The sequence below is a fragment of the Betta splendens genome, chromosome 5, assembly GCF_900634795.4.
Source record: "Betta splendens chromosome 5, fBetSpl5.4, whole genome shotgun sequence".
NCBI lineage: Eukaryota > Metazoa > Chordata > Actinopteri > Anabantiformes > Osphronemidae > Betta > Betta splendens.
In genome coordinates this window covers 20,409,938-20,430,017 of record NC_040885.2, presented here as the reverse complement: position 1 = coordinate 20,430,017, position 20,080 = coordinate 20,409,938, and the positions used below count along the sequence as shown (strand labels likewise).

The 20,080-nt window shown below is 42.1% G+C and overlaps 2 protein-coding genes and 1 long non-coding RNA gene across 8 annotated transcripts; 1 reads left to right on the top strand and 2 right to left on the bottom strand.

The window, feature by feature from the left end:
• Window positions 1-1,363: 1,363 nt before the first annotated feature.
• On the bottom strand, window positions 1,364-6,514 carry LOC114855642 (E3 ubiquitin-protein ligase RNF182). Of its 5 annotated transcripts, none has more exons than XM_029150967.3 (7): window positions 6,111-6,514; window positions 3,854-3,922; window positions 3,602-3,755; window positions 3,077-3,144; window positions 2,879-2,990; window positions 2,581-2,804; window positions 1,364-2,500 (listed from the first exon to the last, which is right to left on the bottom strand). In XM_029150967.3, exons 2-7 carry the CDS (start codon window positions 3,899-3,901, stop codon window positions 2,318-2,320), a joined length of 789 nt encoding a protein of 262 aa, XP_029006800.1. In that variant the 5' UTR covers window positions 3,902-3,922; window positions 6,111-6,514; the 3' UTR covers window positions 1,364-2,317. The 5 variants fall into 5 exon arrangements, with proteins under 5 accessions (XP_029006800.1, XP_029006797.1, XP_029006798.1 ...); XM_029150964.3 differs by having other exon boundaries at window positions 2,581-2,801; XM_029150965.3 differs by having other exon boundaries at window positions 2,879-2,939.
• Window positions 6,515-8,502: 1,988 nt separating this feature from the next.
• Window positions 8,503-13,600, bottom strand: LOC129604101 (uncharacterized). Its single transcript, XR_008694717.1, has 3 exons — window positions 13,460-13,600; window positions 13,169-13,382; window positions 8,503-13,075 (listed from the first exon to the last, which is right to left on the bottom strand). It is a non-coding gene; the product is annotated as an uncharacterized LOC129604101 (long non-coding RNA).
• zgc:109913 (regulator of G-protein signaling 9-binding protein) lies at window positions 11,966-20,079 on the top strand. Of its 2 annotated transcripts, none has more exons than XM_029150961.3 (6): window positions 11,966-12,105; window positions 13,122-13,390; window positions 13,524-13,673; window positions 16,267-16,409; window positions 16,497-16,657; window positions 18,690-20,079. In XM_029150961.3, the coding sequence occupies exons 1-6, from the start codon at window positions 12,083-12,085 to the stop codon at window positions 18,745-18,747; spliced, it is 804 nt and encodes a 267-aa protein (XP_029006794.1). In that variant the 5' UTR covers window positions 11,966-12,082; the 3' UTR covers window positions 18,748-20,079. The 2 variants fall into 2 exon arrangements, with proteins under 2 accessions (XP_029006794.1, XP_029006793.1); XM_029150960.3 differs by having other exon boundaries at window positions 13,470-13,673.
• The last annotated feature ends 1 nt before the right edge of the window (window position 20,080 follows it).

Below are 20,080 nucleotides of genomic sequence, written 5' to 3'. Positions count from 1 at the left end.
GATCAAGTGTCCAATCCCAGGAACCACTACTTTCTGCCTTTCTGTAGGAGATCTAAGTAGGCTTAACCTAGAGACAAATACATCACACACTTCTTTCTGCCCTCTGTGTCGCAAAACTAAAAAGAAATTAAGCGTTACTGAGGACTTGAACATCTGCCGGTGCCCAGAGGAGGCTTTTGCATGCTGCCCATGCTTGGGTGACACGCTGCCTGCCTGCGGTCCGACATCTTCTGGGTGCTGCTTGGGCCTACAACAGAGAGGTGGGGTGAGGTAGGTAGGAGGGGCTACCTGGGTTGTGGTCTTCATTGGGCCCTGAGTGTATTAGTTTGAGAGGGAAATGGCACAGAGTGAGCATGAGCATGCTTGAGTGAGAAAATGTGAAAGTGTGACGGAGGGTTTTTCTGGATGTGCTGCTTGTGATGTCTTGGGTAGTAGTACCGTGGCCCCTGGGTCTAGCTTGCATATTTCTTGATAGAGGGTGGCAAGGGATGGTGGGATAGATAGCAGGGCTAGTTGGGAACCTGGGTCTGCAGACCCCGGTGCCTTGCTTCCCATCTAAAATTCCTGACAGAGCTCAATCTTGGTCATACAGGCGAGGGTCAAAACACAGGTAAGTACAGATTGAGGAACCGACAAGGACAAGTCAGGTAGAGGTAAAAAAACAGGCACAGGTCGTAACGTACAGGCAACAGGAGGGCTAGGCTAGGCGGTCAAAACAGGAGGAAAGTGCTGGAAAGTGGTGGGGTCACACAACAATCTGGCAACTGGCTGGTGTGAATACTGGGGCTTAAATGAATGGATTAATTACTGATTATTGACAGCTGACGGATCATATGACTGGTAAATCAAGGCAAAGAATAAAAAAAATAAACTGGAAATGTCAACAAAATAAAACAGAAAGTGGCACCTTGCAAGTGCCTTGCGATACCTCTATTGTGATCTGGCGCTATATAAATAAAATTGAATTGAATTGAATATAGTGCATTGATGGTTTTGGTTCCACAACCTTGCATTCATGTGTGTTATGGTTCAGCCTTCTGGCCTTGTATTTTCCTTGTGGTTATTTATGATTTAAACCATTGATTATGATTTCTGTCTACAGGTTGTTGCATTTGGGTCCTCCTCTCTGGTTTTGTTTGTGGGCCTTAGCAGCCTTTTCTCTCCCACTCTTAGTGGGCACAGCTTAGTCCCCGTTTGCCCCTTATGTAACAATGTGAAGCTTTAGCTTGATATTTATTTTGGTGATTATATGTTTAATTTTGGTTTAATTTATTTTAAAATATGTAACAATGCTGAATTAGGTAAAGTCTGTGTTCTGTATATTAGTAGCAGCATTTGTACATTGACAGGAAAACACAGTATATAGTGTTTCTTTTGTTTTTATGTTCTGACATAAGAGGTCAGCTGCCATCATAAGTCTCACAGCAGTCATTGATCATTACGATTATAACGATGGCACATTATACTCATAGTCCAGCTGTTAGTTAGCTATTAGCTTACTGTAGCTTAAAACCTCAAAACTCAAAGCTTAAAACCTGGACATAGTCATGTTCTAAAATAAGCTAGTAGTTCCCTGTCTCTGAGCTAAGCTATGCTAACTGCTTTGTACCTTCGTCTGTACTGACTCACAGATACACATCTTGACATACAATGGAGGATTCTCACATTAAACATATTGAACATTTACATGTTTTTCCCATTATTAAGGTCTCTGATAGTCCACAGTGCAGCGGTTCAGCTTTAACATCCTCTGACTAGCCCTGAATCAACACGCAATCATTTAGTCCATCAGGAAGCAATGATGCACCTGCAGGGAGGAGACAGGTAACGCTAGTATCAGGAGGCGGGTGGTGTCAGAGTGGACAGGTTTGTTATGTGCGTGGTTTGTTGGTTGCTCAGTTTCTGTGTTCTCAGTTTTGTTGATTGATGTTCTGGTGTTTCTCTTCATTATGGCAACAGATCCATTTTGGCACATGTCCATGTTCTGCTCTGGTTCAGAAGCTGATTCCATCCCATTTGGACTTCCTGTTCAGTTTGCTCTGCTTTGGATGAACAACATCCAGAAGGTGAAGGAACCTAAACATTACTTCATTGTCATAAACAGTTGTGTTGCTGCAGATTCAGTTTGTCTAAGCTTTCATTGCATTTAATTCTCAGTTGATTGTAGATGAACATGGTTCAAAAACGTGTCCGTAATCTGAATTCAATTTTAATGATTGAGCAGGTGAATCAACTTTTGAAACAGTAACATTTAGAAACAGTTTAATGATCAGCAGCCACAGTCGTTGCTGCAGCTCGATCACATCTCGTATTCTGGTCACGACAGTGTGTGTCGGTGGGCAGCCAGCACTTCCATCACCTCGTGGTACAGACACTGACAGAAGCCGTAAAGGACGAGCAGCAGCAATGTGGAGGGAACCAGACTGACCAGAACCACGCCAGGCCACAGCTGACTGATCATCAGCAAGTAGATCCCCAGAGGCAGGGAGCTGAAGTAGACCTGCACACAGACACATCCACACCTTTGAGAGAACACCACAAACAGGTTGGACTGGTCTCACTCTGAATGCTTGCACTGACCAGACATAGTGCCCCTAGCAGGCAGCGGGGGAAGCTGCGGGACGTCCAGGTGTGACACTTCTGAACAGGCAGGCTGCAGGGCAAGGAGTCGAGGCTGGGAGGCCGGTACAGTCCCACTACGTTGAGCATGCTCAGTGAATCTGAGGATGGAGTCTCATCAGGAAGCTCCATGATGGTGATGACGAGACAGTCTGAGGAGCGATGGGACGAGTCCATGCCTCCTGCTTACAGATGCACCTTATACTTTTGCACACATTAAATAGAGGAGGTCAAGATAAACAGTTAACTGTTTTCTTACCTGTCAGACTGCTGGGACTGAGCACCACCTCCCCCCCACCTGCTCCTCGCCGGGCTCGATCCTGACATGACAGAACAGCCAGAATGTGTCGGTCATCCTCCACCAACCACCCCTTAAGAACAAGATGATGATCAACGACTGTTTGATTGGAAAGTTTTAAAATAAAGTCCCACATGTTGGTTAAGAATAAAGCTTCACCTCTTCATCTGGAACATGGGTCTCATGGCGACAAAATGGACAGCTGATGACAGATGGCGAAGACTCTCCTGACAACCAGTCAGTCAGAAGCATCCATCAGTAAACTGATCTGGACCGACTGGACAGTTGATGACTGCAGACAATCTATAATCTGCATATAATTGTTCTCTTATTCAAAAAGTCAAAGTCAAAAATTTAACTTAAATTTGTCTTAAGACAAGAACAGCTGGGAAATTATGTGTCTAAAATGCATTTAACAACAGCAGAGTACAGGTGAAGTACCTGAGGGCCAGTCTTGCCAGACAAATATTTACTAAATGGAAACAAAAGGAGGAGCTGAGCTGTTTCAGCATAAAGACTAGATAACTATGACAGCTGAGTATCAGCTGAGTATCTGTCTCATCTTAAAGGTAGTTTTTCCAGGACTGGTTCACGTCAAAGGTTCGATAGTTGCGACTCGTAAAGCCTGGTAGGTCCACTCACTGAACACAGGCAGAGCCATGTCCAGCTCACAGGTGAACTCACCCATGTCGACCATCTTCTTCAGACATTTGGCGCAGACTCGATGCAGGCAGCCCAGCAGCTTAGGTTTCCGGCTGCGTGTGTCATATCTGCTGTAACAAATTTTACACTCCAGCTCCTCTAGAGTGTAAACCAGAGACTGGGCCCAGGTGTGCACCTTGAATGCACCACATGTTAATGTATTAATAAACAAGTGGGTCTTTTTAAACAAATAATAGTGGTAATATTGCAGTGATGAATGGCAGGATGTCTCACCTTGCCCTCCATCTCCTGTCCTGGCTCTGGTTCCGCCACCTGACACATCTTATTGGCTGTCAGTCTCACCTAAATCAGCAGACAGAGACACATGGGCAGGGTTAACTCAACCAGAGGCCATCACCTGACTAAAAAAACAGTCAATTACACCTAAGTGTTGCCTCCAACTGATTCCAAATCATTTGAGTCAGACAGTCTGAGAGGATGGAAAGACAGTTACTGTCCACAGCCTCCAACCTTGAAAGTGACATTATGTAAAACTGAAACTGTTCCAGAGCGTCACAAATTAAGATACAAGTATTTCTTTTATCATTTCCAGTTTGCTGAGAAGATGAATAGGTGTCACGAAATGCAGGGGACGCAGGACCCAAATGCACAGCTAAGACAAAACTGTGGTTTTATAGGGTTTAATGCTCTCTCAATGAGCATTAAATAGCGACAGTACAGAAAGGGAGCAGGCAAAAGGCAGTCACTATCCAGGCTAGGTTCAGCAAGCTAGGCAGAGTCTAAAAGCAGAAGAACATCAAGGAGCAGTCAAGGCAAGGTCAAAACGAGATCCAGGACTGGTACACAAAGGAGTTACTCGGCATGAACACTGGAGAGTTGACACAGGTAACAAGAGTAACATGACAACAATCTGGCAAGGGAACATGGCATGACATGGAACTTAAATACAGGGCTTGATTACAGATTAGATGCAGGTTGTAAATAACATGACTGAACATAAAGCTAGACAGAACAAATACAAACAGGAACTGGACTAGACATAGTAAAACAAAACAGAAAGTGCAGGTGAGCAAGACAATGGAGCCAGATCTGTGACAATAGGCCATACTGAAATACTTGTCACATAGTAACACTGTCATACTATCCTCCTTTATATGGGACAGTATATTTTGGTGTGGAAGGTACTTCTGTTCATTACTGAGCTACGATAGTTTAAAGTAAAATACTATCGCATCAGTACCAGTAAACAAATAAATAATAACAAATATCACCAACATCATAAATAAATAAAAAAAAACAATAAGAAACATTTTGGAAGATTCTAAAGCTTTGTACATCCAGACTCTAAGTCAGACAAAGTTAGCATTGAAATATGTGACAAATGGGAAGACCAGTTTTGCTGTGAAAACAATTGAAAAAAAGAAAAGGACATTTTCACACAATGCAAAGCACTGTGTGTGTTGTGGTTTTGTGGAGCTCTACAGCATCATCAAGCCCACCAGCGAGGTCTGAGACTTATTTTTAACCTATGTTATGTAACATGTTAAACGTGCTGTAAAATCTACAGAGCAGCTTGTTTTGATGGTCATTCTGTCCAGCTGCCTGTTCAGGATGGTTCCTGTACCCACAGACTGTAAATTGATTTTTTGTGCTGTTGGGCCCAAGAATCCAACTCTCACTCTACCATTTTTATCAAAGTTCGAGTTGAGCAGATTTTTTTTTAATATTTGATACTGATGTTCATTTATTACCAGCTACACACATTAACTTTGCGTAGTGTATTTATAGACTGCAGTTGTTACATAACTGGGGAGCAATGGGGATGCTGATGTTACTATGGCAACAATTTCTATGCATTAACTACAGAAATGAAACAAATGTGATCACATGCTTATGATCAGCTGTTTGTCCTCTGCAAAATAAGCAGTAAATACTATTGAAGCATGTCTCATGTTTATGATGCAGAGAGCACCCTTACATGTCTATACAGCACTTGTTTCAGGCTCAGAAGTGTCTGCTTTCTACAGCTGTACTCAGCCACTGGTGTCCATCTAATCCATAATTCTAAACGGAAGATTTATGGTGGGTCAGCCTAACTTTGCTCATTCTGCAGCTTCACGCTCCTTATGTAAAGAAGCTTCTCATCTTCCTATGAACTACAGCTACAGCTGACCCTCAGTTGACTTGCTCTACGTGGCCACAACCCGAGACCAATGTATGAGCCAGACCAGACGTCGTTGGATTGATCGTGGGACCTTCTACTCCCCAACCCAACACCACTGAGCCACCAAGAATGACCTCTAATGCGATCCCTGACTTGAAATACTAAAACATAGTAAATAGTACTTTAAATTCAAAGCAATCAGTGCTAATCTCAGACAGCAGATAAAAAACTAAATGTAACACGAATGTGCTGCTCCAGCTGTTCCACATCTGCCTCTTTAATAAGCATCCTGCTTTAATCAATCTTCCAATTAATTAGCAGATTCCAGAAAACTAAAACAGGCTGTGACGTCACGCAGCTGCTCACCTGCTCAGTCGTGGAGGTGGCGTTCCCCGTCACCAGTTGCTCTTTTCCTGCTACTGGCTCGGCTTCTGTGTTTCTCGGAAGCGAGTGACATCGGTAGTTGCTGCTCGTGTTGCCATGTTGGCACCGTTTCCTTCCACCTGCTGCTGGACGGGTCTGCAGCCCGTGGATGTGGATGAAGCAACAACGCGCTTGACCGTCGCGCGTTAACGTTTCGCCGTTGCCTCCTGTGACCTTCGGCGGCAGGAAGCTAACAGGCTAACGTTAGCATGCTGAAATGCCCAGACGTCTTGGGGGTGTTGGTCCGTTATTGTCCAGTCGCTGTCCAGTTCTGGTCTCGTTGACTCACGAGTGACTCACCGTATCTCCTCCGCCTCACTGCGGCGCGCGGCCGACACCGGGGGGGGGGGGGGGGGGGGGGCGTGTTACCTTGGCAACCGCTCGGCTGCGGAATGACGAGAGCAGCATCAGTAAAGAGAGACTGTGGTTATTACTTAGGCCGGCTGTTATAGTTAAACCCGAACCTTAAACAGAACGTTACCAGGTGTGAAGTACAAAGATACTAGAAATATACTAGAAAATACTGCAAATAAATATACCTGCCAAAAGTATAATGCAGTATAAATATAATTAGTCTATCTGTATTAAATAAAAAGGCGCTTTTGTGTTTAGAGAACCAGACAAACCGGATGGTCCTAGATTTGTCTTGTTTCCTTACAGCTGTTCCCATCAGGGGTCTCCACAGCAAATCATCCGTCTCCTCCTGACTCCTGGGCATCTTCTATTCATGACCTCACTCCTACTCAACACATGCATATATTACCTCTGTGGTCATCCTCTTGCCTGGCAGCTTTGTCTCCAACATCCTTCTACAGTACCAATATATTTACTACCCCGCTTCTACACATGTCTAAACCATCTTTGTCAGGTTGGTAGTTTCTTAAATTTCTTGAATCCTATAGTTTTCTGAGCCAGCAGCAGTGTTTATTCGTGGCAACTGGTCCCCATTCAGAGAATAATCTACATATTTTAAAAGCTATCTTGTTCTAAATAATGATTGCAAATATTTATTCCTTTGGTAAACACCTTCTCAGCTATTACACATTGGCTCAATCTAACTCTCAGGAGCAAAGTGTTCTCTATATCATCATCATTATCATCGTCATCATCATCATCAGTCGTTTGCAAACACTGGGGACAAGCGTTCACAATCTTTCGCCACATTGTTTTATTCTGAGCTGCATTCCCGATCTCGTCTACCGATAGTGGGGCCTGTTGGTTGTTTTTCTATATATTTGGGATGTGTCATCTGTTTTCTACCAGGTTTCGCTTGTGACTGAACTTTGGGTAATACAGGACATACTGGTTAATTAGTTTGCTCTTTTCTTTTCTAAAGGCGACCAAAAGATTTAAGCTGTCTCCTTTGTAATATCTTGCTCACATGGTCAATGCCAACTTGTTGGTAAATCTTTTTGTTTGGGATTTGGTCAGCTTTTTTGGTATTCAACATTGCCCAGTATTAGTAGTTGGTAGCAGAATTATCCAGGGTGTGTTCGAGCTGGCTAGTTAGTACCCAGCTTTCGCAGCCATTGAATAATATTTATAGGCATGTGGTATTGAATATCTCGATTTTGATTCTGGTGGGTGGAGTTCTTCAATAAAGAATCATTTTCATTTTTCAGAAAGCTGCCCATGCCTGGGCCTTCCTTACTTTAATATACAGTTTTATTAGGGAACTTGAAAATTCCCTTTTCTCCTCTTAAATAAAAGAGACACAGTCAGTTGAGACCTTCTTCAGGATTTTAAGTGCAAGGAGTGAGCAGTTTACAGCTAGGCAGCTTCCTCTCACTGAAGAAAAGAAAAGATTACAGCTTGTAATATAGAGGGTATCCACCCTGGGAGGTGCATGGTTACACAGGGAAATAGAGCAACACAGCACAGAGCAACACCAAGCACATCAAATATAAAGATGGTACACACAGGTAATCCCTGTTCTTGCAGAGAAGGAAGAAAGATCATTTAAGCACACCAAGGTCACAGCTACCGAGGTTACAGAAAAAATGCAGTATTTTTCCAACAAATTTTACTTGATTGAACCATGTAGCAGGGGTCCGTTTCAAGAAGGAGGTTTAACAAACTCTGAGTTTAAACCTGAACTCAGAGTTTCAATCATACAGGGTTCGGTGTAACTAATTACTAAATAATGTTAGTATTTTTGTCATATTTCACTTGTAAAGTAAGGACTTGTAAAGTAATTTTTCACTCATCTACTGTAGGAGTTACATCAGTAATTGCATAAAATACCGATTTTATATGAATTCAAAGTGCAATGTTATGTCTATCCATTTTTAAAATTCCTGTTTTGGTTGATGTGGAAATTGTAAAGTAATGATAATTCAATTCAATTCAATTTTATTTATATAGCGCCAAATCACAACAAAGTTATCTCAAGGCACTTTACAAAGTAAGGTTTAAGACCTCACACAACTAAACCCAACCAATCCCACATACAGCAAGCATTTAATTTGACAGCAACAGTGGAGAGGAAAAACTCCCTCTCTAACGAGGAAGAAACCTCCAGCAGAACCAGGCTGGATGTGGGCGGCCATCTGCCTCAACCGGTTGGGGTGAGAGGATAGAGAGAAAAGCACAGCAACAACAACAGAGCACAGGCAGGATGGTTGGACCAGGGACTGGATGCAGGCAGGATGGTTGGATCCACAGCTGCCCATCACAGACACCAAACTTTGAGTCCAATGATACCTGTAGGTGAGGACAGAGTGGAGGAGAGAGGGGGGGGGGGAAGAAGCACAACTACTGGAGAGAAAGAGACAAGGTTAGTTTAACATAAAACAATGATGGAAGGTTATTGGACAGACAAGACAAGAGGTAGAAGGAAACAGAGGAGCTCAGTGTATAAATTAAGTCCCCCAGCAGTCTATGTCTATTGCAGCTTAACTAAGAGATGGTTCCTGTGACTAACAATAATTGCCAGTAACATGAACCATCTCTAACTATAAGTTTTATCAAAAAGGAAGGTTTTAAGCCTGATTTTAAAGGTGGAGAGTGTGTCAGCTTCTCAAACCTGAACAGGGACCTGGTACCACAGGAGAGGAGCTTGGAGTTAAAAGCTCTGCCTCCCGTTCCACATTTAAAGACTCTAGGAACCACAAGTAGCCCAGCGCTCTGAGAACGAAGCGTTCTGCTGGGAGCATAAGGAACTATGAAGTCTTTAAGATAAGAAGGAGCTTTATCATTGAGTACTTTGTAGGTGAGTAGAAACCAGATGAAACCAGACGTGGAACCGGAACCAGAGACGAAACCAGACGAGTAGCCAGAACCGGAGCCAAGGACGAAACCATGCGTGGAACTGGAACCAGAGCCAAAGACGAAACCATGCGTGGAACTGGAACCAGAGCCAAAGACGAAACCATGCGTGGAACTGGAACCGGAGCCAAAGACGAAACCATGCGTGGAACTGGAACCGGAGCCAAAGACGAAACCATGCGTGGAACTGGAACCGGAGCCAAAGACGAAACCAGGCCAGTAGCCGGTGCAGATAAGGTGAGGGCAACAGCAGGTGTGATGTCGCACTGAATATTCCCAATCGTCGCCTCCATATGGTTGGTTTGTTCTCCTACAACCTTGGGTTTTAGATGCAGTGCAAAACCTGACCCGATGAGAGATGAGGACCCAATCGCCAAAATCCACTGACACACTTAAATTATAAAACCATTAAATTAGCAAACACAGATAGACACAAACTAAGAACGCTGCATAGACAGGGTAGGTAATAACTGCCCATTTAAACCAATAACCAAAATACCCCTGACTAAGGATCACTGCATGAGCAGGCGAGCTAAACCAAAAAGAACTAAAGTAAACATGTAAGTAAAGACAAAAACAAAACACTCAAACAGACAAACCTGAACACTAGTGATGGGTCCGGCAACACTGAAGCGTCGGCACATGCTTCGAGCTCACCCCATGTCGGTGCGTGTATCATGTTGTAAAAGTCACTGACGCACCAAACTATTTTTAAGAAAGCGCACGTGTCGGGCTGCATCTGCCAAAGGGAATCCCTGAGCATTTGCCATTCATCGTCAAATTGATCTATAATTATGGAGCAGCCTCAAGCTAAAAAAAAAGCTTTCCGCCGTGTGCGACCATTTTGATCTCATGTCGGAAAATAAGGTATCTCTTAATTTTCCTGTTCAAGTTTCCACTTGATTTCTGAATTTGGATTGCCTTGAATTGCAGCCCACTGCTCCCCCAGGGGATGGGTTAAATGCAGAAGACCAACTTTGTTGTTACATTGTATGTGATAATGAGCAATAAAAAAAAAGCTTTCTACTTATTAATATTTTTAATCTCCCTACATCCTTGTCTGTCCCTTCAACTGTGACAGCAATCAAAGTGTGTAAAATCATTTCCCTTTGGGATTAATAAAGTTTTTGGAATCCCATTCACATGTTCACTTAGATTTTCACGTTATGATACAATGTTCATTTTATCGACTGTATCTAAAAATATCAATTTTAAATTGAAATGAAAATATGAAACAATACTATATAACATGAACATTGGCTTAAATTATATTATTGTATATGTTCGGTCATCAAATCAGTGTCAGGTGAGTCTGTCAACTAGGTTGCCTGTAGGGATTTTTAAGGTCCAGCAGGTGTCAGTATTCATTGACACAGTATCAATACAGTTTTGCAATGTGTCGAAACGCTTCATGACGCCTCATCTACCTATCACTACCACACGTACAATAAACCAACAAAGACTGTGCATAAACTGAGAGCCTAAATACTAACTAACCCAGGCGACACTAATCAAACTAATAACAGGAAATGACCTAGCAGGAAATGAAAAGACAAAGAATTAGTGATGGGTCCGGCAACACCGATGCGTCTGCGCCTGCGTCGAGCTCTTAGAGCGAAACACTGTGTCGGTGCGCGTATCGCGTCGGGAAAGCACGTGACCGATACAGTTCCTGTATCAGTCACTGTCTGACGCGCCAGACTGTGTTTATAAGGAAGCGCATGTGTCGGGATGCATCTGCCGAATGGAATCCCTGAGCGTTTGCCGTTCATCGTCAAATTCATCTATAATTCATCTCATATCGGAAAATAATGTTTCTTTTTTGATTTAATTTTATAATAAAGTGAAAGTGTATTATTAAAATAATTAATTCATTTTAAAAAGTTTTTACTTGATCTATCTGAATTCAGATTAATTTCCAAAGTGACTCTTTACTAATCATATTGTTTTATGCAGGTTAAATTTCGTATTTGTTAGACAGAACTTTCCTATTTAAGCAAAACCACCTCACAGTGTGTTGACCCCAGCAACACTTCTAGACCCCAGATTTAAATCACTCCGCAGTTCCTCCAAGTGCAATGAGGCCGTCAGTAGACTGCAGTCAGAACAGCAGCTGTCTGCACCCTCTTTAGGCATGTTATTCAGCATTATTTGTTTCTTGTTGTTTGGAAATGGTGTACTAAAATGGCAGTGTGTTGTTTCTAGATAACCTTTGGCAAGATCTCCTCATTGCAGTGGGCAGAGAGACCAAATTTGTTAAAAAAAAAACAAAAAAAAAGGCATCTTCATTCACAACATGTTCACTTAGATTTTTACGTTATGATACACTTTATCGACTGTATCTAAAAATATAAATTTTAAATGTAAATGAAGATATGAAATAATACTATATAACATACAATGGCTTAAATTATATTATTGTATATATTAGGTCACAAAATCAGTGTCAGATGAGTCCGTCAACTAGGTTGCCTGTAGGGAGTTTTAATGTCCAGCAGGTGTCAGTATTCAGTGACACAGTATCGGCACAGTATCAATACAGTTTTGCAATGTATCGAAACGTTTCATGACGCCTCATCTACCCATCACTACAAAGAATCAACCAAGAGAACACTAATACAAGGCGAGTCGGAGTGGCCTCTAGCGACATGGAAGCTGACTCGCAACAGAGGTAATTATCAGCCACAACACATATTACTTCGTCATTTTTGCTAGTCACATTGAGGAGAAAACTACGTAGTCCGACATTGTTTTGGCGAACGAACACACCGACTCAGTGTAAGTTTTAGTGACTTCTGATTGGCGTAATCGGGCGTCATTAGCTCCTGCGTGTAATACGATCTTAGCGTACTTATTCTTATACATTCTTATGTATTCTTATATATTCTTAAGATAAGACTCAATGTCGCCCGCTCTGGCCCCTGGCAAACACTTAACTATAACCGCTGCATTCTCTAACTTCACGTTTCGGACTACGGAGTCGCCAATGATCAGAGTGGGTGTGTCGCTGAGTGGGGAAAATCTGTTTGAAACGTGAAGCGGTTGGTGGTGAACCGTGCGCTGAGGTGAGAGCTGAGGGTAATCTGACAATCCTGGGAGAATTCAGGCTCAGCTGGCCTCTGAGCACTAATTAAAAACACTGACAGTCTCTCGTGAGAAGAAAAATGCTTATTGAGTGTTTACTGAAACCTGCCAGGTGCTACGCAGTTCAAGAATCAGCAGCAGCAGGTAGGACAACAACTTTGATTTTCTGCAAACACCTTTCTAACCATTTAAAGCCTCAAGGAAATTAAGACATTTTTCCGTGTGTACGAAATTTAGTAGTAAATGTACTCTTTAATTTGTCATTTTAAATCTATAAATACATCATAGGATTGTCTGTTTTAAAATGCATTAATGTGTTCTGTTGGTAAACATCATAAAGTTTAAGTTAATTCATCATGTTATTCATTCTGTCAATCACAATTCTAATACAAGCAAAGAACTAATTTGAACAAGTTAGAAAAAATGACTTAATGCATTTAATTGTTAAAATTTAACTGGCCCTAAATATAAGATTAAAAGACGCAAAAAACCTGAATGCCTCACCTGTGCTGCTGTGGCAAGGCGTGTCATGTGGTGTGGTCCAGTGCCACTACTGACTATGAGACATGAGATGACAGAGATAACATGACTGTGTGTTTGCAGAGAGTGTCGAACCTTACTGCCACACAGTGATTCGACGCCCCCCTCACCTCATGCCTTTGACCACATCATGAGTCGGTGGCGTCGTTCAGTAGATGGGCTGACAGCTTTGCGTCGGAACCAGTGGGATTGTGAGCGGGCCCAGGAGGCTCTCAGTCACGTCATGTCCTGTTTCCACCAGCTGGCAGCTTTACTCGGCAGCTCAGCGGATGGCGCTTTCCTCCGGAACGAGTTGGAGGGAATAAGGGCACTTGCATACAGGATCTGCAGTGGTAAACGCCCCTTTACGCACACCTGTACATGCACCCGGACATCAACCTGTTCATAAACCCGTCTCTCACCTGTGTGCAGGTCTATCCTGCCGTCTCCTGTGTCTCCTGTCAGACTCTGAACCTCCCACCACAGGTGCGGACGATCAACAACTGTCAGAGCGTCTCTGGGTTCTGTTCCTGTCAGCTGCGGAGAACCTGCTATCTGACTTGTGGAAGGCCAGCGATCTGATTGGGCGGTTCCCTCTGACTCAGCCCAAAGACAGACATGCGCTGGTGAGCACAGGTTAGTGCCTGGCAGAACCTGACACACCTGTCCTTTGTCTTTAGCATGGGTGTCACTGGGGGGGGGGGGGGGTAAGGACAATTCTAAAGGGCCCATAAACTTGAGGGGCCCCACGCTTTATCAATAATAACATTATTATCGGTAATATGAGATATCATGAATTTATCTATGAAAGAATTGCAAATAAGACTAAATTACGTCTTATTTCAGCCTCTTCGGTCAGTTTACACCCCTCCTCCCATTTACTGCATGGTTCTGTCCACCTGTATCCTATACAGACTAAGGGTCAGCAACCCATGTGGCTCTTTCATCCTTACTGCAGCTCTGTGTGGCTTGGAAAAATAAATTGAAATTTAAGTAAAATAAAAATTTTCGGCGTTCAAAATCACATCGCAATAGGAGTCGCTGTCATGCTCCTCCCAGGTTTACACGCCTAACATGTCCTCACTGCTGCTTAGTTACGGCAGCTGTTTGAAGAACAAAAGAGCGTTAGCTGTTCTTGTGGATGCTTTGAAAATGTTTTGTCGTATGTATGTGATCAGGACAGTCTTTACAGTTTTATAAAGCGTAATTGGACGGAGCTTGATCGTTGCTCGTATTCTAGTTACAGAAGTAGCTAAAAGAGAACGAGGACTGAATAAGTCCTAAATGTTGAACGTTCTCAAATATTGTGAAATTAGCAAAAGATAGCATTAACACGATTTGTCATTGTCGATCACCGTCGCTGTCACTTCAACAAAATAACGTTACACTCACAACCTTAACCCATGCACCACTGAAAACTCACTAGAGACCTGACATAATACAACAGACATGACATATATAAGGATGCTTTTTCTGAACCGTAGTAGCCAGAGTAGCAAATACGAACCACATTAACGTAACTTATGTCCTGAATCTTCCCCGCCATTGTTGTTTAACAGCGTGACAGTCGCTTAGCAACGGTCACATGACAAATGAACGAACAAATGAATCACAAACAAACTAGAGTGATGCTACTTGCTACGGAGCCTGTAGGGCTCGACTGTCACAAATGACTGAACGAACAATCCGTAAGTATCCATATGAAAGAATAACCGTAGTGCTTGCTGCTCGCTACAGTGCCTGAGCTGTGAACTATGATTAACAACATGTTGATATAACGTTTGAAAGTATTAATTTACAAACACACTTTACATTATATACACAATAAAACTACACACATCTACAAGAATCAAAGACCACTAATTATGGTTCCATGAATAAATAATGTATGTCAGGTGACAAATAAATGAACTTCAGATATCAGACATCATTCATTTCCTTGTTTATTAGTCTAGACAGCCCCGTAGCTGAGCCACAGTTGTCACATGACAAAAGAACAAAAAAACGAAGTATCCATATGAACGAATCACAAACTAGAGTGCTTGCTGCTCGCTACAGAGCTTGAGCTGCCTGGATGTCACGTAACAATAGAACGAATCCGAGAACGGACGTAAACAAATCATTTCCGTTTCCTGAGCTTATGCAGCTGCTATGTGGCGAGAGAAGGTACTACATAAAAATTGAATTGTTCATTAAGAGGACTCCCCAGCAGGCATTTCAACATTGAGACAACGTTGAGGCAACATTTATAATTATGGTTGAATAACTATTTGATTATTATAGATTTTGAAAGGTGAATCAACGTTGATGGGGTAACGTTATTTCAATGTTGCATTATGGTTAAGCGTCAACGTTACATTTACGCTGATTTATGGTCATTCATCAATGTTGCGTTTATGCTGATTTATGGTTATTTATCAATGTTATGTTTACATTATGTTTTTTTATCAACCTTGCATTTATGTTGATTTAGGATTTTTTTTTTATGGTGCAAAATCATGATCTCGCCTAGGGCGCCAATTTGGCCCCGCTGTGCTGCTAGCCAGCCAGCGAACAGAATAAAAGATGTTTACACGTTCGTTTTGTTGCATTATATCACAAGTTGTATAACATGAGCTGCTACCGTTTCTCCTTCGTACTGCTGAGATTATCTTACAAGCGGGGAAAATACGTCAAAAATGTGCTATTTGACGAGAGCGGTAAGAGCGCCCACTTGAACTACTTCCCAAGATCCAAGTGCAAAGCTCTCACTCTGACAGGTTTACAGAACCTATCTATGAACACTTTTCCTCAGCACCTGAAAGGCATCACACTCTAAATTCAATATTGTATGTTTTTTTACTATTGAAAATAAAATGAATGAAATTTTGACTGAAGACTGATACGTTATCATCAAAACAAACAATATTTAATTAGATTCATTTTAGATTCATTTGTCACACTAGATTTAAACTCACAATCTCAATGTCCCCAGCCTCACATTCCATCCAACTGCACCAACCAGTCAACATAAAAGGTAGTGGTCATCACTATTAATAAATTGTAGGGCAAATTTTCTTCATAGGGTTCACCACCTTCCATTTCAGTGTCTCAGTGTGAGCCCCTGATTTCTAAAGTCCAACACACACATTCTATTACAGCTGATAAAACCTGCCTTTAAATCCTCAGGAAGCCAGACATGCACTTTAAAAGCATGAATCATTTAAGGCACCATGGGTTGTCTGTCCAGGTTGTATTGATGGTCCCGTGGGCATGGCTGCTCGGGTTGTTCTGGTCCAGGTGCCATGGGTCACTTTGGAGGAGGCACCAAGCCCTGATCTGACCAGTCACATCACAGACTTGCAGACGATGCTAAATGAGATGCAACTGAAGGTGAGACAGAACCAGTGTGTGACAAGGATCCTCTGGTCTGAAGCTAGAACTAATTTTGTACCAGGTCTGAACTCTTGTATTGTCTAGGTTCCAGTGGCATTCTGGTCGGTGGAAGCGACCCAGCCTGCGTGGGCTGAAGCTCATGAGGACTTGGACCAGCCTGAGGAAAGTCTAGAGGAGCTGATGGAGGTTGAGGTCGTTTCTGAGAACAAGACCATGTCTGCTTGCTGCAGACTGCATTGTGTCAGGTAGAGTTCTGGGTCAATATTGCTACTGAGATTTTTTCAAAATACAGTGAAAACACTTTATATAAAGTCAGAATGTGAAATATAGGCATTTAATTTATAGTATAAGTGTGATTTCTTTCCTGTGGTGAAAATAATAACCTATCAAAACATGTTTCAAAGTTGTAATTTCTTTGTAAACATTTCAAGAATTTTACAAGAAACATATTACAAAAAATAAAATATACAACATAAGAAAACTTTTATTTTAGTTGACTTTTATTGCAAAATAAAATACATACATTACTGTTCAAAAGTTTAGGGTCACTTAGAAATGTCCTTATTTTTGACAGAAAGGCACTTTTTTGCAATGAACGATTCAGAAATACACTGTTTACATCACTAATGTGGTAAATGACTATTCTAGCTGCAAATGTGATTTTTGCTGCAATATTCACTCAGGATAAATAGAGGCCCAATTCCAGCAACTGTCACTGCAGTGTACGTAGTAATGGTATAATGTGTCTGCTCATTGCGTCAGAAGGCCCAGATTACGTCAACAAATTAACATCCAGAATGCCAAAGGCCAGCAATGCTGTGATTGCTGCAAATGGAGGATTCTTTGACAAGAGCAAAGTTTGAGGATTAAAACTAATTATTTCAAATACAAATCATTATTTTTAACCTTTTCAATTAGACTATTTTCCATTCATTTTACAACTCATGCTGGTAAATAAGTGTGACTTTTAATGGAAAACACAAAATTCTCTGGGTGACCCCAAACTTTATAATATAATATATGTATAATATAGGTTTCCTCCATTAGAAGATAAATTACAATTACACCAGCCTCACATACTATACTATATAACTTTATATTACACCACTGGCACCAGGTGTGTCCTTGAGCAAGCACCTTTAGCCAGCTCTTGGGCTCCGTATCGTGGCTGCTCACTCATCCCTCGGGCACGGAGCAAATGCAGAGAACCTCTTCACTTCGAGCTGCTCAAATTGCATCTTCTCCCTTTGCCCTATTTCTTTTTATTGCATTTTCTTCTCTTACTGTATTTATATTATTACACGACCTCTTAAGTAAGTTTTTTTAGTGCAGTACAAACACTGTTTTTTTAATAATTTCTCACCGCCAATAGTAGGGATCAGCTAGCCCTGCGTAAAACTGCAGTATTCCCCAGGGACAGACACGACCTCCCCTCTGAGCTGCTACGGAAGCGCAGGAAAACAACTCTGGGAGAAGAAGAGAGCCTTCACACCTGCTCTCCCGTCCTTCAACATGGGAAGCCTGAGATCCCTTCCCAGTTGATTTATGGATTTGGAATAAACCGACAAGAGTCTTCATTATGCAGCCTAGCTTAGTCACACCCAATCTGGTGCTTTTACATCAGGGGGGAGGCTACATGTTCATTTGAAGAGGGGATGCTGTTACTTTAACTCCAAAGTTGGTGCTTTATTCAGCAAATAGCATAAGCCAACAGCAAGTGATAAAACTATCAATCAAAGATATCAATTCACCCAGTCGAAACTATTTTTATTCTTTCCCCGAATGCTCCACTGCTTTACTCAACCATTTCACCAGTTCTTACCACCTGACCCTTTGGTTCTGCAAAAACTTAGATTGAGCAGGATTGCAAGAATTCAGCTTACAGATCAGATTTCTCAAAACCTGCACATAGTTATGCCCTGAACTTTTAATCTTACTCTACCTCGGTCTGTTTTTTTTTTTTTTTTTACAATACTCCCTTATCATTAGCACTTGATTGAATATAAAATCAACACCATGGTAAATAAATCCTCATTATCATCAATAAGAATCAACTCAATGGTAGATTTATGATTATTACTTTTCCTTATAAATCAATAGAACATTTAATACACACAATAGGAACTTTTTCGAAAAGTGTTAACCAGGACAATGCACAATTAAAGAAAAGCTGTGACATTGAGCTGTTAGTGGTAGGCATGACGCCTTTTGATCTGCCAAGGGAGTTTACTCGTTAAAGTAAATGCTGCGTACATGTTACCATCTGCTATCTTTTAGATCAGGGATTAAGGAGGGCCCGAGGAAGATACAGAAGGCGTTAAGGAGGAACATTTGAGGGAAAGGTCAGTTACAAGAAGAGGATGGAGGAGCAGCTGCAGAAAAAATCAGTGAGGTGTGGAGAATCTTGAAAACCATTTCTGGATACAAGGCAGACCACCCACAGGCTGAGGGGAACCTGAGTTGGTTGGGTGAAGAGTGTAAACCAATATTTTAACAGGTTCGACTGTTTAAAACACCCACTCACATTCTCCCCCCTCAGCAGCTGCATTCCAACCTTTCATTCATGGTCTAACTTTGCCATCAGCCTCTCTTACATCCACCTAGAGCCTCTGCTCTGGCCCCCACAACCCCTCATACCACTGGTCTAACCTTTATACCATCAAAAAAGCAGCAGAACCAGAAGGCATCAGCTCCTAAAGTCCTGCACAGATGCACTGTGTGGAGTTATGGAGCATGTCTGGGCCCTTTTTCTTTTCCTCTTCTTCACCCGAGTATTGGCCTGATCAGATGATGCAGAGTACAGAGGATTTACGTAGAAACTTTGTGGACTGGTCAAAACCACCTTCTGATCAACACAGGGAAAAACCAAGGGGATGGCATATCACAGATGCACATCCAGGAAATAGACATTGACAGAGTGGACTCTTATAATATATATCTGGGTGTGTATCTGAACAATAAACTGGACTGGACTCATAACACACATGCACTGTACAGGAAGGGTCAGAGCAGATTCTACCTGCTGAGTCTTTTGGAGTGAGGGGGGCACTCTTGAAGACCTTCTATGACTCTGTGGTGGCATCAGCCATCTTGTACGGTGTGGTCTACTGGAGAAGCAGCATTACAGTGAGGGACAGGAAGAGACTGGACAGGGTCATCAAGAAATCCAGCTCTGTCCTGAGCTGCATTCTGGACACGTGCAGGTGGTGGGTGAGAGAAGGGACCTGGCTAAACTGACATCCATCATGGACCAGGACTCTCACCCACTGGAGGACTCACTGTCTGCTCTGGAGAGCAGCTTCAGTAACAAGCTGATCCACCCTCACTGTGTGAGATCGCCGAGCTTTCCTACCTGCTGCTATAAGACTGTACAGTCAGCACTGTTACATTTTAAACCTGTATAGTATAATCCTATATATCTGAATCATATTTATAATGTGCAATCTCACCATCCATCTTATTATCTGCATCTGTTTCCCTATACATGTATTTATTCATACTGGGCCGTTGTCAGATCCATTTTTCCCGCTGTGGGACTAATGAAGGCATTCTTGGTAAACAGTGAGTAATTGGTTCTGTTCAGTCCAAGTAAACAAGAATGCAAAAATAATTCCCAATTTACTCTAGTAATAAATTGTACCTTACAAATAAAGCCAGTTAACAGTGGG

Bases quoted from the DNA above. Each gene is read 5' to 3' on its own strand.
- LOC114855642 (XM_029150967.3), bottom strand. From the start codon at position 3,901: ATGTGTCAGGTGGCGGAACCAGAGCCAGGACAGGAGATGGAGGGCAAG. The intron at 2,991-3,076 runs GTGAAGCTTTAT...CTTGTTCTTAAG, and splicing joins CCCATGTTCCAGATGAAGAG to GGGTGGTTGGTGGAGGATGA. The intron at 2,501-2,580 runs GTCAGTGCAAGC...GTCTGTGTGCAG, and splicing joins TGCTAGGGGCACTATGTCTG to GTCTACTTCAGCTCCCTGCC.
- zgc:109913 (XM_029150960.3), top strand. From the start codon at position 12,083: ATGGAAGCTGACTCGCAACAGAG. The intron at 12,106-13,121 runs GTAATTATCAGC...GTGTGTTTGCAG, and splicing joins GAAGCTGACTCGCAACAGAG to AGAGTGTCGAACCTTACTGC. The intron at 16,410-16,496 runs GTGAGACAGAAC...TGTATTGTCTAG, and splicing joins TAAATGAGATGCAACTGAAG to GTTCCAGTGGCATTCTGGTC.